Source organism: Brachycentrus maculatus, unplaced genomic scaffold (assembly GCF_059751285.1).
Source record: "Brachycentrus maculatus isolate JH-2025_06_01 unplaced genomic scaffold, ASM5975128v1 h1tg000711l, whole genome shotgun sequence".
NCBI lineage: Eukaryota > Metazoa > Arthropoda > Insecta > Trichoptera > Brachycentridae > Brachycentrus > Brachycentrus maculatus.
In genome coordinates, this window is record NW_028281442.1 from 254232 (window position 1) to 272830 (window position 18599).

The following is an 18599-nucleotide window of genomic DNA, read 5'->3' on the forward strand; positions in this document are numbered from 1 at the left end:
AGCACAGTAATTAGATATGGGAATCCTCCAGTAAGATATAATAAGTGCACGTATCGATAGTCCGGTTTTGACTTCCGAAATAACGTATAATGTACCCGGCTACCGTACCCGTCACACGTCACAATCTTTATTCAGAGTACCTGTCCTTCGAATTAAATATGCGCGAAGTTCACCTATGTTTCGTATGGCTAGTGAGTACAACTCATGTTTTAGCCAAGTTGACATTTTCAATTGCGGAAAATCTGTGTTGAAAAGTCGAATGGTGAGCATATTGTCCTCTCAGGATCTTTAAAAACTATGCTTCTCTGTATTGTATGTATGTATGCTCCAACTGGAATCAACATCACACACAAACACACACTCTTACACACATTTTCTCTCATAAATACAAAATTATTTGCCAGATCTACACTAAATATTTTGTACTAATCTTTATGTTTCTGTGGTTAACTATGATTGGCTTGTTTAATGTATATCTTTTAATGTTTTGTTTTACATGTGTTGCTGTTGTTAACCTAAATATTTAAAAAAAATTAAATTTAAAAAAAAGAAAGCTAAACTGGGAATACACAACGGAATCCTAGTGTATGGAGGTTAATCATGAAGTTGGCAAAAGAAGGATGAAAGACTCGATTGATAATAATACGAAAATATAACAACAAAAAAGAGAAATATATGATTCTACGAGATAGAATAAGGAACGCTAGAATACGATAAATATTAGAGATCGAAGATGTCGTTAGGTGGGGAAGGCAACGAAGGAGACAATGGTATGCGCATGTGAGGATAATGGAACCATCCAGACTCTTCCTCATTCCATTGCACGCAAGGTAGACGACTCCCGAGCAGACCACCAAAGAGATAGATTGACAACTGGAAATCAACATTGCAGGAGGCCAATCCCTCTTTAAAACAGGCCACAAGGCCTCTACCAAAAATAAGACGAAGAAGATGAACAACGAATACAATAAATAAATAGTTTACCTTATCTTTTTAATTTTTTTGAATTACCTAACGTCCAAGTGACTCTGAAATCTAGCTACAGCTTATGCAACACCGCTTATCATGACCGTACTCAGGCTTCAACTTTTTAAGTTTCATAGCCTATGCCTACTCGTGAGTGATTTACTCTATACGTTTAAAGTTACTATAATTCCATGTAATTCATCAGTGAAAATTCTAAGCAAAAACACTAGCTATCTTTTTAATTTCATCCTAGGATGCAATTTGATATCTTCATTTTATTACCGCGTAGGTACTCGGTATAAAAGATGTGATCTTAAATTTTCAATTCGGGCAACACTATTGAAGGCCTTGAGTAGAATGGAGGAGCTAGTTCTTGCCAGGGCACTTAGAAATACATTACTTTTTTACAACAACCATCGTAAACCGGGAAACTTGAGCTTTCAAAGCGATCAGGATTTAAGTACTTACCTACTCTTAGTTGTATTGCTTGCTACAAAGGATCGCCCAGTGATAGAATATCGAATTCTAAACATACATGTGGATTAATTCTTTAAAAAAAGGTTTTCATCCTTAGGACAAATACTTAATCTATTAAAAATGTATCATGATCTATATCTCAAGATACCTTTCTTAATTTTATCGATAATGCTTTTCTAAACCTTGCATTCTTTCCTTATTTCACCATTCGAACATCTATCATACATAGTTTTGCCGCATATTCGTCTGAAATATCGCATTTCAACTGCATTCAGTCTACTTTCATCCTACTTTTGTCAAAATAGTAAAACGCATAGAAGAAGAAGACCCGTCATAGACTGGTTTAAGAAGTGACCACTTTATACATGTGTACAATTTCCGGCGGTATGTCAATCATGGGTAGAATGGTAATTGCTACACATGTATAAAGTGATCACTTCTTAAATCATCCTATGACGGGTCTTCTTCTTCTATGCGTGTTATGCGTGTGTCTCCCTCCAAGCACCAGAATTTAGTCTTTTTATTGGAGAGAACAGCGTTATTAATTTAAAGATTGTAATGGTAGAAATGTCTAGAAAATTAATTAAAATTAAAAAAAAAACTTTTGTAACCATATTAAATAGTTTAAAAAAAAATATAGAAAAAAAAACACCTAACCATTCTTTGCTGAAGTTTTAGATTGATGACGGGTCTAAGCCCTGTAAATACCCAGACTCTTATATTCTTTTTCGTCTATGTTGAGGAGTCAATATAAATAACTCGTAAGTGGACAAAATCCAGATTTGTGAATAAAGATTTGAACAAACTGACAATATTGCGAAAAATATTCTTCATTCGGCCGCCATTTTGTGACATTTCTCTAGTTTTACTATTCCATCACTGTGCATTACTTGGTAGTTAGTCGCTACTTTCAGCGGTCTTTTTACTCTTCGGTGAAGGCGTGTTTCAAGTTTATATGGGTAAAGTTGGAGCTCACGGACGCTGGCGGCCATCTCTTCTTATAAAAGTGCACTCTGTCGCTTGTGCACGGCCGCCATTTGCATTTTCAATAAAGCGCGAAATGGAGGCAAACAGAACGTACGACATTCTGGCGAAATGAACAAAGTTTCGCTGGCAACGAGATTGTCAACTCATGCGGGAACTTGTAACGCGAAGGCGATAAGGATTCCAAGGATTTTTTAGTCTGACTAGTAAAATATATATATATATATGATCTACATATATATTTTTTTGACATCTCATCAATCTATAATATGTAATCACTTTACACAGGTGTAACATTCACCAATTCTACCATGACTGATAACTTTTTTCATCTCACCATAGATGATGTCTGTAGTGAAATTCTAGCGATTCAAGCACTATGTCTCCAGGTTCCAAGAATTTGAGTAGTGTGGTTGTCAATAATGGGTAGAATTGGTGAATGTTACAAGTGTATAAAGTGATCACTCAAACTAGCCTTTGACGGTCGTAAGCCCCGTAAATGCTCAGACTTCCATATTCTTCTTCATCTATGTTGAGATGTAAAAAAATAAAATATGATCAGATCCCCAGTATCTATAGAAAGATGATGAAGAAGATAACTAATATTATTTTTCGACATCTCAACATAGATGAAGAAGAACATGGACTGGTTTAAGTCATAGATTAGTTTAATGATCACTTTACACACGTGTAACATTCACCAATTCTACCCATGATTGACAACCACACTACTCAAATTCTTGGAAGCTCTATATACACACATATATATATATATATATATATATATATATATATATATATATATATATATATATATATATATATATATATATATATATATATATATATATATATATATATATATATATATATATATATATATATATATATATATATATATATATATATATATATATAATCCAATTTCAAAATATGGTACTTGAATAACTAGAAGTTCACTAGAGACATCTATTGGTGAGATGAAAGAAGCTTTTATTGAGCAGAAACTCTTTCATTTGTATTTGAGGTCCAAATCCTGGATTATAATCACATACCTACATGAGAAACGCCAGAAAATATCATTGTCGTATTATTATTTTAGCTTATTATTTGACCACATAATTTATTTACAACATTTTGAGTGTGTCCAAATACTTGTTCACAAATCTGGATTATCTCCATTATAGGAGTTTTTTAATCATATGAAAAATAACGTCCGTGAACTCCAACTTTACCCATATAAACTTAAAACACGCCCTCACCTGAAAGTAGCGACTAACTATAAAATGTTCACAAACCTCTAGTTTTTTTTTAAAAGTATTTATACGGCTAAATAAATAATTAAAAAAAAACAACTAGAGGTAAAATAACTGTGAACAGACTGTACCAAGTAATTCACAGTAATGGAATAGTAAAACTAGAGAAATATCACAAAATGGCGGCCGAATGAAGAATATTTTTCGCAATATTTTCAGTCTGTTCAAATCTTTATTCACAAATCTGGATTTTGTCCACTTACGAGTTGTTTATATTGACGCCTCAACATAGACGAAAAAGAATATAAGAGTCTGGGTATTTTTACAGGGCTTAGTATTTGGACGCACTCAAAATGTTGTAAAGAAGATAACTCCTTACCTATGGTGGTAACCACAGTGCTGGAGAAGAATATGGATTGGCCGAAGCTCCAGTTGGGTTCTCCAGAAGCATTTCTGGAAGCAGAGACTCCTCGGTTTCCAGCGCGAACTACTTCTTCGATCAAGGACTCCAGTACTTCCTCTGTAAAAAAAAACATTTTCAATAAATATTAATGCACATTTTCCGATCAGATACAATTTGCTTGCAGGATGAGGTCTTACACATTTGTCCGATGAGAAGTCCTGTGTTTTAATTAATTTCTAGAAGAAATGCATATGGATCGGTGATTTTGCTAGTTATATTTTGTCTCCTTAATTTTCTTATTAAAAAAATGGTTTTTCTTGTTTTCCACCTATTTTTCTGTTTTAAATTATTAAAATTAGCTTTGTACCGTGTTGTATAAACTATTATATTGTATATTCACGCACGGAGTATTATTTTTCGTTATTTTTTTAAATACACTAACTAACTAACTAACCATCACGCCGCTTCCCCGCAGGGGTAGGCAGAGAGAATAGAGCGCCACACCAATCTGTCCTTGCAAACATTCTTCGCCTCTTCCACGTTCATGCATCTCCTCATACATACCCGCCGATTGTTACGACTCCTAACCTGACCACTTTCAAGTATTTGGCATACCTGATCGTGCCATGTTTTTCTCGGTCTTCCTCTGCTTAATACACGTATACTGCTTAAATACACGTATTATAAAATTATTTAATCCTTATTACATATTTTAAAAATAAAAATAAGCATGTAAAATTTATCGTGTGGAATAATATACACACACATGATACAAATTTATTTGTTAGAAAATTCAGAATGGCCTCATGTGAGGCTTATTTGTATTTGAGGGAGCATAATATGGGATTGTAATAAAAGAATAGAATACATTTATAAAAAGTGGGAATAAATTTTAAAATGACATAGAAAAGGGTCATCAAAAGAACACAATTAATAAAAATATATTTCTTCAAACTGTATTTATTTGAGTTAGGCATTGAACTCATCTACCACTGTATCACATTAAGTTAATGTAAAAAAAGCTGAAGTAGACGATGGAAAATTTTTCACAATGGCTGCCAAAATGTCACTCGTAATTATTCAAATTGTGGGGAGTAATAAACATTACTTTTCTCAACTCCGTAAAACGCCCGTGTTTTTTAATTTGGACGGTAAAATTTTGACGAAATGAGCCATTTGACTTCATCCAAAATGTCAATTTTCTATCTTAGTAAATGGCAAACATTATATATTACAAACAAGAATGATTTGTTTGCGTTTCATCGCTATTTCTAGGTTTCTAGCAATCGCTAAATCAAGAAATTTGAATGTATTAATTAAATCCTCTTGCCTTAAAATAACTGAGAACGCCCGGCAGAATTGAGATTTAAACTTACAATAAAATAAAATAATCTAGTTAATAAAATAATTAGTTGCTGAAATAGTTTCAAACACAGCAAAATCCCGATATAACCGGGGGGGGGGGGGGGTGTTCGTCAAAGCTGAAAGTCCGTTATATAAAAACAGGTTTAATATATACCAAAAAACTTTTTTTAAATATGAACAATGTATTTAGATTTATACATATAATATATTGAAAGCTGTACCATCGCATTTCCAGATCGAATACATAAACAGAAGTATCTAAGCTTCCTGACAGACCTACTTTTCTAAAGCATTTTGTTGTTGTTTTGTTTTATGGCCGCCTCCGTAGTATAATGGTCAGCACGCTCGGCTACCGTTCTGGAGGTCCCGGGTTCGATTCCCAGGGGGGGTCAAATATGTATAAGTGATTTTTTCACTGTAATATTTTTTCAATATTGCCCTCGACTAGTACCTGTTTCGGAGGGTTGATCACCTTTCCTTCATGTGTAAACAATCAATATAACACTGCGTTTATATGACGCAGTGCCCTATGTACCATTGGGGTGCGGATAAGGGTTTTACTTACTTTGTTTTATGGACTAAGTTGCTAAGTTTATAGAGAATTTGAAACAAAATTGTATCCCGATTTACTGTGAATTTACATTTAAAAGCTTTCAATATCCCTGTCACTGCCAATCTAAATTGGGTTGTTTGCATCGTATTTAGATATAAATAAACAGTAAAAAAAGCAATCAAAATTGTATTTATTATCTTCGGATACTCGTCGAGAAGTGACGTAGCTGTTTGATATTGACGCGCTTGCTTTCGGTAATCCTGTTTTAAAAAGGAATTAAGTTTTGTTTGCACTTTTGAAGTTTGCTGTTTTTTAATATAACCAACTCTTTGAAATTAAGAAAATGCGTATAATATAGTCGATTTTTTCGTCCCGAAACCGGTAGACTACTAGATCTTGATGCGTGGTTATATACTAACATTACTAATATTTTTGTAAAAAGTTATATTATAGCCAGAGACGTGCATTCCATATAACCAATAACTAACCTCCCTTACTAAGTAGTACCTAGCTTACCTTACTACCTACCTCTACCGCCTACCCCAGTAAGTAGAACCATCTTACCTTACTACCTATCTCTACTGCCTACCTTGTCTGTACAAGCCACTGATTACAGCCGACTCAACATGTGAAAAGGATTCAAAACTTATTGCAAAAATACAAGTTCCAGTTTCATAGATTTTTCTATAAATGTTATGTTTTTCTTTAATATACATACGATTCAATGTTTCTGGCTCTCTGATATTTTTTAAAAAGCAACCCTTTGTCTGCCTAGCAGGTCCAATAGACCCGTTCCGAAGTTATTGGTGGGTTTATTGAAACTCTTAATAAAACATGCAAATTATGCAGATAACAATATACTATATAAAGTACACGAGGTTTAAAAGTAGAGAAAGTACCATACTTTACACAAGGATCCCTCGGACCCAGAAAGATAGTTATCGATAGTTTTTATTCGCGGTAGACCGAAGGTTAATGGTGTTAGCAAAGTGAATAGTCATGTCCAATAGCATACGAACATGGTGGCACCCACCGTGAAGTGGCATTATTCTGTTGATCTGTGTACTTTACCATATAAAGTATAGTATGCGTTACTGTCGCATTGGTATACATTTGTAAAAGAATCGATAAAATGCAAGTGTATTCGTGTAAACCAATGTGTATGCATAATATATATATATATATATATATATATATATATATATATATATATATATATATATATATATATATATATATATATATATATATATATATATATATATATATATATATATATATATATATATATATATATATATATATATATATATATATATATATATATATATATATATATATATATAAATATATATAGACATTTTATAGACATTCCTTAGTAGAATTGCATTTTATATAATAAAATTTATTCTATATATATATATATAATCTATTTACTTATATAGTTTTTTTTCGTGTATATTTTATTTGACCAGTGACCGGGTTCACAAACAATAGGCACTTAAATGTCTTGTCGATAAGAGATAACTGCCAAAAGAAATGTTTTATTTCAGAGAACACAGGACTTCCCCATACTAATGTGCAGTAGAATGAATTGTCAGCCAACGACTCCAGACTAACCCATATATTTTCTTGAATGTTTTTCGCAGATACTTGGCACATTTTATAAACTTTATGAATTAAAACAACTTTGTTTTTAACCACTTTTTTATTGATACATTCTTTCTCCAACCGGTTTCGGCAAGAACCTTGTCATCATCAGGGTTACACATGTACTACTAAATTTACTAAATTTTAATTTTAATTTACTTTCGTTTTAAAAAAATGTAAAACGAACTCCCTCTCTAAACACAAGTGTCTACTTTATTAGAGAGGTAGAAACGTTATATATTGAAATGTATTGTTTATTTACCAACTATTGTGTTTTATTTAAATATGTTTTTGTAAAAAAAGAATTTTTCAATAAAAAAAAAAACAAAAAAAATACATACTAAGATCATGTATATATATATATATATATATATATATATATATATATACCATGTAACATATAAAGTATTATATATATATATATATATATATATATATATATATATATATATATATATATATATATATATATATATACCATGTAACATATAAAGTATTTTCACCAAATTAACGAAAACAAAACGACCTTTGTCGACCTATCTGAAATTAACGAACGTTTTGTAGGAAAAGGGTCGATACAATCAAATACAAAATAAATTACATGAAGTAAAATTTAATTAATTTTAATTTAATTCCTAAGTCTTTGTAATTATTAATTAATATTATAATACGATTTCTTCAATGAATGGGAAAGTGAGATATTCTCCTGATTATGTTCAAAGCCCGAATAATCCTTAATATTAGATCTTTTTACCAAACGTATCAGCTTTAAAGGAAGCGTCAGTAATATCTCGTTTGAAGCTTGAAGCTAATGGCAATGAGGATAGAAATTCTAGATTTTCTATAAAAACGACTTGGGGGAAAGTGTAGTGGTTTGCATGTATGTTTATTTATTTAAACTCTTTGTACAGAAAAGAAATAAGTACATTGGCGGGCTTATTGCTATAAAGCAATATCTTCCAGCCAACCGAAAACAGCTAGTGATATTGATCAAAACGTTTGATACCATTTATAGCTGTTTGCAATCAGAGGGTAGATAGTACTTTAACAAACAGATGTTATGCATTTCATCTTAAAAATGGTGTTAAAATATTATAATTATGTACGTTTCATTTTGAAAATTATATTTTTTTTATTCATTTTATTTTATCGTGAAATCAACAAAAATATAAAATATTTTAACATGACTAAAAACATAAAAATTAAACACTTGTATGAGATCACGTCTTGAGTTTATTAATTTAGGCACGTTTTCGTAGATGAATTATTATTACTTTAATTTAAAGTAAAATTATTTTTAGTCTATTAATTACTGTCCCTAATAAATTATGTTTAAAATTCAATTATAAGTATAAAATTGTGTTGCAACTTCTATATATATATATATATATATATATATATATATATATATATATATATATATATATATATATATATATATATATATATATATATATATATATATATATATATATATATATATATATATATATATATATATATATATATATATATATATATATATATATATATATAGAAAACATATATATATATATAGAAAACCTACTATATTTTTTGTAATGTTTTATGATATAAAGCAAAGGTTTTAAAAAAATACATATTTAACTAAAAACTTTCATTTCTGTATATTTATCATTTTTATCCCTATTTCATATAAATTATAATCAAATAAGGTATAACGCACTTGTCTCGAGAGACAATAACTGAATATTGCCTTTGTAAGTAATTATCACGCCTATCTTCAATTTATTTATCAACTTTTCGAGTAAAACTTATTTATCTCTCTTCGCTCATCGCTAACTTTTACCTATAATGAACACAGAAAACGCTAAACGAATTTTGTATCAAGGTACAAACTTTTCCCCTATTCTTCTGATTTAGGAAAGCTCTTTGCGGAACTTTATAAATATAATTCCTTGAATCTTATTCATTGGATTTATATTTATTCGAAATCCTATTGAATCTCGGAGACTTGATGGAAAATTTACATATTGAAATGGATACTTATTTTGATGAAAAAATACGGATTTGGTATAATACTTTCCTCTGGATATAATATCCAGATGAAAGGCATATACAATTTTTCATTCATCTCATAAAATATAAAAGATATAGGTTTCTTTATTTTTACCAATGGGATTGGCAAGTGAAGATTCACAATATATATATAACGTGGTAATAATTTTCTTTTGTAAATTAGGTGTAAATAATATGTAAAGTGGGTGTATAATAATAAAATAAACAATGTGTTGCTTTGTTATAAACGACAATAAAAGTTTATTCTTAATTAATCTTTACAATAATTTTCTATCTGTCTGATTCTGACAGTTAACAATATTATATTTTTTCTATCTGATGTCTTTTGTTTTATTCAGTGCGACGCATGCGACATCTGGTGGTAGAACTGTTTTATGTAGGTACTAAGTACTTAATAAAATGTATAGGTAGGTACCTAGGTATTTTATTACATACATATATATATATATATATATATATATATATATATATATATATATATATATATATATATATATATATATATATATATATATATTTAATGTATTTTTTTTCCGCCTCCGTAGTGTAATGGTCAGCACGCTCAGCTACCGTACTGGAGGTATCGGGTTCGAATCCCAGGGGATGGGGGTCAAATAAATATAAGTGATTATTCACTCTAATTTTATTCAATATTACCCTGGACTGGTACGTGAAGCGGAGGGCTAATCACCTTTCCTTCATATGTTAACGATCAAGATAACAAGTGTTTATATGACGCAGTGTCCTATGCACAGGTAAATGACGATCTATTTTTTTTTTAAGATTTGTGAGAAGGCCATCTTAAGGTCCAATATTCGTTAATTTGCAAATGTATTTGCTCTAAATCCAGGTAATATGTAACGTAATTGATTGTTTTCTCAAAACACCGTTTTTGCATTGAAAAAACAGTTTTTCTTCGAAATAATTATATGGTTTCGAAACATTGTACAATAAACACTAGAAATTAGATCATATATATATATATATATGTAGGACTTCCAAGAATTTGAGTAGCGCGTTTGTTATTCATGGGTATAATTGATGAATGTTACACGTGTGTTAAGTGATCACTTAAACCAGCCTATGACGGTCGTCAGCCCCGTAAATGTCCAGACTTCCATATGCTTGTTCATCGATGTTGAGATGTAAAAAAAAATAATTTGAAAAATAACTCCTGTAATTGGAAATAATCCAGATTTGTGAGTAAGTATTTATATAATAAATAATAAAACCCTTTTCCGCACCCAATGGTGCATAGGGCACTGCTTCATGTAAACGCAGTGTTATCTTGATCGTTTACGCATGAAGGAAAGGTGATCAGCCCTCCGCTTCAGGTACCAGTCCAGAGTAATATTGAATAAATATTACAGTGAAAAAATCACTTATATTTATTTTACCCCCCTTGGGAATCGAACCCGGGACCTCCAGAACGGTAGACGAGCGTGCTGACCATTACACTACGGAGGCGGACAAGTATTTGGACACACCTAAAATGTTGTTAAATTAAAATGTAATTAAAAATGCGTGTAAAGTGCTATTTTATGTTTTATGGCGTTTCGGAAGGGCTGCGAAGGTTCCTCCATAAATATAACTTATTGGCAATATTTTTCCAAAAAATAAAATATTGATGGTGATGACGTAATCAAAAGTTTTATGGGAAAATATATCCTTTAACGACACAATTACTCACAGGGTAAAAATATTACGAAAACCCGTCTTAATCGCTGAAATCCCGTTAATATTTGACCTTGTAATAAAGAGTACGTATGAAATCAAGTCCTTTTATCCAATTCTCATCCCTTATATCCTATCCTGTAGCTGATTAATTCACGCACACATTAAAGTGTGTAAAGTGATCACTTAAACCAGCCTATTACTTAAACCAGCCTAGACGGTTGTCAGCCCCGTACATGGCCAGACTTCCATATTCTTCTTCATCTTTGATGAGATGTCCAAAAATAATGTCTTAATAAGAGGAAACGCGTCATATATCATCATATGTACGTAAATAATAATAATAATATAATAAAACCCTTATCCGCACCCCAATGGTGCATAGGGCACTGTGTCTTATAAACGAAGTGTTATCATGATCGTTTTACACATGAAGGAAAGGTGATCAGCCCTCCGCTTCAGGTACCAGTCCATGGTAATATTGAATAAATATTACAGTGAAAAAATTACTTATATTTATTTTTTATTTATATTTTTTTTTATGTATGTAAATAATAATAATAAAAAACCCTTATCCGCACCCAATGGTGCATAGGGCACTGCGTCATATAAACGCAGTGTTATCTTGATCGTTTGCACATGAAGGAAAGGTGATCAGCCCTCCGCTTCACGTACCAGTCCATGGTAATATTGAATAAATATTACAGTGAAAAAATTACTTATATTTATTTTTTATGTATGTAAATAAAAGTAGAATTCAATCCAATAACCGTGTTTAATTTTGGATATATTATCCAACAATTTAAATGGAATTCTACCAATTGTCTGCAGTTACAATAAGTAAGGCATCGTGGTGGTTGATTAGTAGAATAAAGCCAGTAATGAAGAAAAAAAACAAATGTTTTTTCTTGCAAATTTGTATTTTTGCATAAACCTCTACGGCGGATCGATGGTTGCCCATATATGATTTAAAATATTAATCAGTATATACCTGCACCTGAATTATTTATTATCTGTTTTCAGCGGAGGCTAAATTTTATGGAATTGACCAAACATGTATGTAAAACACAAAAAAAACAGTGCACATTGTAGTACAAGGTATTCTTAGTACGTTTTAATGAAAAGACGCCTCAAGTCCATTTTTACTAATGTAAACAGATATACGAGGATACAATCAATTATTCTTCTGATTCTCTGTACCCAATAGTGCATGAGGCACTGCGTTATAAAGATATATTATTTTGATCGTCAATTATAATATGTAAATTATAATAGAGCACTTTTTGAATCTCATGTCAAACGCAAAAATAAAATTAAAAGGCGAAAAGTAATTTAAACTCGGTATTAGATTAAAACCAATATTTTTAGCTTTTCCACTTTTTTTATTTGAGCAGCGACCGGGTTTCGTCGTTACCGACATCATCAGACTGGTGGGAGGCTATACAAATTGTTGTGTTATATATAAAACAAAGCACGAGTTGATAACCATGATTTGATATAATTTTATTGAGAAATTAATTTAATTTGAGTGAATTTAAGTATTGTATGATACTAAAAATATTTTTTATAAAGGTTTTTTGTATTGAGAGCACGATTTTATATAAAGTTATATTAGATTTGCATTTTTTTCGTGTGAATGAATTCAAATTTAAATTGCAAATCTAATATAACTTTATATAAAATCGTGCTCTCAATACAAAAAACCTTTATAAAAAATATTTTTAATATCATACAATACTTAAATTCACTCAAATTAAATTAATTTCTCAATAAAATTATATCAAATCATGGTTATCAACTCCTGCCTTGTTTTATATATAACATAACAATTTGTATAGCCTCCCACCAGTCTGATGATGTCGGTAACGACGAAACCCGGTCGCTGGTCAAATAAAAAAAAGTGGAAAAGCTAAAAATATTGGTTTTAATCTAATAATATATTAAAAATGCAATTCCATCACTAAGTGTCAGTGGATAATATAAATTATGGTATGAATTTTATTTCGATTATTAGCTTCCCTAAGCTAATGAAATACGATATTTATAATGTCCAACAGTTTGGATTTGACTTTTAATGTCTGAAAGCAATTATAATTGATCGAATAAACAAAATGGAAATGTAACAAATATTTTTTTTTATGTGCTTTTTTATATTATGATAATAATTTATATCCTAACCTTGGAATATAAAGTAAGTATATACATAGATCCCAAAGATAAATTTAATAGCGAAATATGAAAATTAATGTACCTTTTATGTCGTTTTTCTATACATTAACGACTGTCCTTTAATCGTGTTTTTATTGTGTGCTATGTGTGAGAGTTTAGAATAAAAGCGAGTCAAGTCTAAAAACGTCTAATATAATATGAAAACAAATTGAACTGAACAATCTGGTTCAAATGATTAAAAAAAAATTAAAAATTCAGCGATACAATCCGGTTTTGAAAAAGATAAACGAGAAAATCCAGTTTAAAAAAAAAAACAAAAAAAAAAATTGAAAAAAAATCAATCGAGACTATCAGGTTAAAAAAAAAACAATTTTTTTTTCTTATTACCATAAATGGAACTTTGGACTTTTTTTAATTTATAAATTTTCGTTATTATTAAAAAAATGTTTTAAGTTTGGTAAAGACATTTTTTGGTGGAACTGCATTTTATATAATAAAATAACAACTAAGTATGTAATTTTTTCCACATGAATTTTATTTGACCAGCAACCGGGTTTCGTCATGACCGACATCATCAGACCAGTCTGATGATGTCAGTCATGACGAAACCCAGTTGATGGTCAAATAAAATTCATGTGGAAAAAATTACATACTTAGTTGTTATTTTATCATATTATAAAATGTTCTTACTATTTCAATTTATTTTGAAGATCCTGATTTTTAAACCATTTTAAGACTTGGGCACCTTTTGTTCTAAGCGTCCTTTATCACGATACATCATATAAGTGTTATTATAATATCAACCTGTCGGAATATTAAACCATACATGGCCTTCGGTTATCAATTTGTCGTCGACACAACCTACCTACTCAGTTTTACACGACTATATGAAATATATGAGCTGAAACAGGGAAACTAGAATATGGCTTTCATATCTTTTTTATGGGATGGTAAACATGGCCTCCTCCGCCTCCGTAGTGTAATGGTCAGCACGCTCGGCTACCGTTCTGGAGGTCCCGGGTTCGATTCCCAAGGGGGGTAAAAATAAATATAAGTGATTTTTTCACTGTAATATTTATTCAATATTACCATGGACTGGTACCTGAAGCGGAGGGCTGATCACCTTTCCTTCATGTGTAAAAAACGATCATGATAACACTGCGTTTATAAGACACAGTGCCCTATGCACCATTGGGGTGCGGATAAGGGTATTATTATTATTATTTATTATTTGAAATATATAACATAAAAACTAACTAACTAACTAACCTCCACGCCGCAGTCCGCAGGGATAGGCAGAGAGAATAGAACGCCACACCACTCTGTCTTTGCAAACATTCTTCGTCTCTTCCACGTTCATGCATCTCCTCATACAAAGCTGCCGATTGTTACGACTCCTAACCTGACCACTTTCAAGTATTTGGCATACCTGATCATGCCATGTTTTTATCGGTCTTCCTCTGCTGTTTTTTCCACTTACATTCGCCTCATAAATTTGTTTTACCGTTCTTTCCTCACTCATTCGTTCTACGTATATTTATTTTTATTTCATCATACACATTATTACAAATAACAATAATGTGCCCCCACGAGGACATATCAATTTATAAAATTATATAAAAGTATAGATTGAGAAATGGCAAGATCAGGGAAATATGCGAGATCGAAGATGTCGTTAGGTGGGGAAGGCAACGAAGAAGACAATGGTATGCGCATGTGAGGAGAATGGAACCATCCAGACTCCCCCACATCGCAATGTATGGCCAAACCCATGGTAGACGACTCCCGGGCAGACCACCAAAGAGGTGGGCCGATAGCTGGGAATCGACGTCGCAGGAGGCTAATCCCTGTTAAAAACAGGCCGCAAGGCCTATAATAATAAGAAGAAGAAGAAGAAGATATAAAAGTAAATTGTTTTTGACTTGTAATCAAATACGACATGGTCGAATGATGCGATATATTTCAGATCTACCTACTTCCATTATTCGTTAATGAATTCATTCATTTAAACCCTCATCCGCACCCTAATGGTGCATAGGGTACTGCATCATATAAACGCAGTGTTATCTTGATTGTTAACAGATGAAGGAAAGGTGATTAGCCCTCCGCTTTGGGTACCAGGTCAGGGTAGTATTGAATAAATATTATAGTGAAAAAATCACTTATATTCATTTAACCCCAACTGGGAATCGAGCCCGGGACCTTCAGAACGGTAGCTGAGCGTGCTGACCATAACACTATGGAGGCGGACAAACGTTTATGAATGGCTCTACAATATTTAGATTATATGTATTTTTAATGACTTTGTGGATAATGGAATTTTTTTACCACTTGCGTTTATTTTATGACGACTTGTTTCGGAAGCTAAGCTTCCATCTTCAGGTCTAAATGTAGAGTTTACAATAAATAAAATAGAGACGTCTATGGTGAGATGTAAGAATCTGATCGGAAAATCGTACATTTATATGACGGTCGTAAGCTTCGTAAATGCTCACACTTTTATTATATTTTCTTCTTCATCTATGTTAAGATGTCAATAAAAATATATTAAAAAACTCGTAATTGGAGATAATCCAGATTTGCGAACAAGTATTTGGACACACTCAAAATGTTGTAAGATGGAAGTAAGTTTATTTAGTTTAATACAAAATAAACATTAAATGTATGGAAATACGAACATCCATATTAGCAGTGTTGACAGACAGAGCCACCCACCCTTTACTTATACAGGGTAGTATTACACATATGTATATGTACGTACAACACAAGGAATGCAAACATTAGCGGAAATTACACCACTATTCGTTACTCAAATTCCCAGCTCAATTAACCCTTATAAATCGATCACGTTACTAATTGATTTTTCAAACGTGCTCTTTTCAAAATTTAAATCGAAAAAGAAAATTAGATAAGAGGATTGTTACGTCACTTCCTGCGTCATTGGAGACTTTCAACCAATAAGAATCCACCGATCTGACAGCTGTCACGTGCATCTGACAAGCGCCAATAACGATGCAGTAAAATACAGTATCGTATTTTAGGTTACGCTACGAGGCAATTACTGCACATGTTTTTGTATATTTTTTTAAAACAGTAAATTTATTGAAATATATACATGCTGTGGTTTACATATTTTTAAACCCTTATCCGCTCCTGATGGTGCATAGGGCACTGCATCATATATAATTGCAGTGTTATCTTGATCATCAATTAACACATGAAGGAAAGGTGATCACCTCTTCGCTTCGGATACCGTCCAGGGTGATATTGAACAAAAATCACTTGTATTTATTTGACCCGGGACCTCTAGTACGGTAGCCGAGCGTGATGACCATAACACTACGGAGGCGGACTGATTAACAATTTGCAGTTGTATTTATAATTAAAACGACATAATTCTTCACATAAATATATCAAAATAATGGAAACATATGTAAAAATTATGACGTCAACTAACCGATTCGCTCATATATAATATCAACATACAAAAATCAATTTCTATAAAAAAAATTATAAAATCAACCCTAAGCATAACTTGTATGAAATTACTATTGTAATACACTACTTAAATTCATTCGATTTTAATCATTGTCTCAGAACCATTATATAAAGTCATGGTTTTCAACCCCTAACTGTTTACGTATACACTTTTATATAGTATATCGAGAAACCTGTTGTTCAATTCCATTACGTTTTGCTTTTATTTTATGCCCTAATACCGTGTTACATTACATATATCGCTCACTCCTTTCAACAACGTCATAAATAAAATAAAAAGATTTTTCAGGAGATCGTTTTTAAGGTTTAAAAATATAATACAATATTTTAAAAATAAATACCAAGCCACTTATTGAATTTTTATTGTACAAAAGATCTTTTTAGGTAAAACCTGATGATTTTTTCTCCATTTGAAAAATATTTAGTATATTTAAAAAAATAATTAAACAATACCTTTTCTTCAAAATGCAAAAACAACACTTCCTGCCCTGTGGCGGGTAAATATTAAGTTTAAAATATGCCGCTTTTGCTGGGATATAGTACATTTTCTGGGCATTCCAAAAACATGCACAACTAAAAATTGACGTATTTTGATTTATGACGTTCTTGAAAGGAATGAGCGATATCGCTCGCTCCTTTCAACAACGACATATGTAAAAAATCGTAATATTTCAGCTGGCCATGTTTTATATCGGAATACCCAGAAAATGCACTATATCCCAGCAAAAGCGGCATGTTTTTAACTCAATATTTACCGGCTACAGGGCAGAAAGTGTTATTGTTGTATTTTGAAGAAAAGGTAATGTTTTTTTTTTAAATATACTAAATATTTTTCAAACGGAGAAAAAACACAGTTGCACAGTCAAAAGTTCAATAAATGGCTTGATATTTATTTTTAATAGATTTGATTATATTTTTAAACCTTAAAAACCTACACCTGAAAAAACAAGTTTTTTTATATCGTTGTTGAAAGGAGTGAGCGATATGCGCTGTATACTTTTATTGTTGACACAATTTTAGGTATTATTATACAATATCCAATCCATCATATCGCGGCCTCACCTGGACGTAATCTATGTTTAGAATCTGAAATACGAATACATCACACACAACGATCAATCAGGTATTAATCTCCTAATGCTTGTGCCAGTATGTGTTCGTGAATCACGCATGGAGATTGATTTTAAATATTACATTATATGTAGGTGGGTATCAACTTCAGACAAAGCATATCGCTCACTCCTTTCAAGAACGTCATAAATAAAAAATCAACAATTTTCAGTTGTGCATGTTTTCAGAATGCCCAGAAAATATACTATATCCCAGCAAAAGAGTCATATTTTTAACTTAATATTTACCCGCTACAGGGCAAAAAATGTTGTGTTAGCATTTTGAAGAAAAGGTATTGTTTAATTATTTTTTTTAATATATTAAATATTTTTCAAATGGAGAAAAAACCTTCAGGTTTTACCTAAAAAGATGTGTTGTACAGTAAAAGGGTCAATAAGTGGCTTGATATTTATTTTTAATACATTGTGTTATATTT

General features: G+C 31.3%; 1 protein-coding gene across 2 annotated transcripts in view; it reads right to left on the bottom strand.

Annotated features, from left to right (window-relative positions):
• LOC148300463 (potassium channel subfamily K member 6-like) overlaps positions 1 to 18599 on the bottom strand; it is a 107176-nt gene that overhangs the window by 10930 nt on the left and 77647 nt on the right. For both annotated transcript variants that reach the window (XM_088274738.1, XM_088274737.1), the window contains one exon: positions 4063 to 4203. In XM_088274738.1, coding sequence (XP_088130864.1) covers positions 4063 to 4203 — 141 coding nt within the window. The remainder of the gene's footprint in view (positions 1 to 4062; positions 4204 to 18599) is intronic.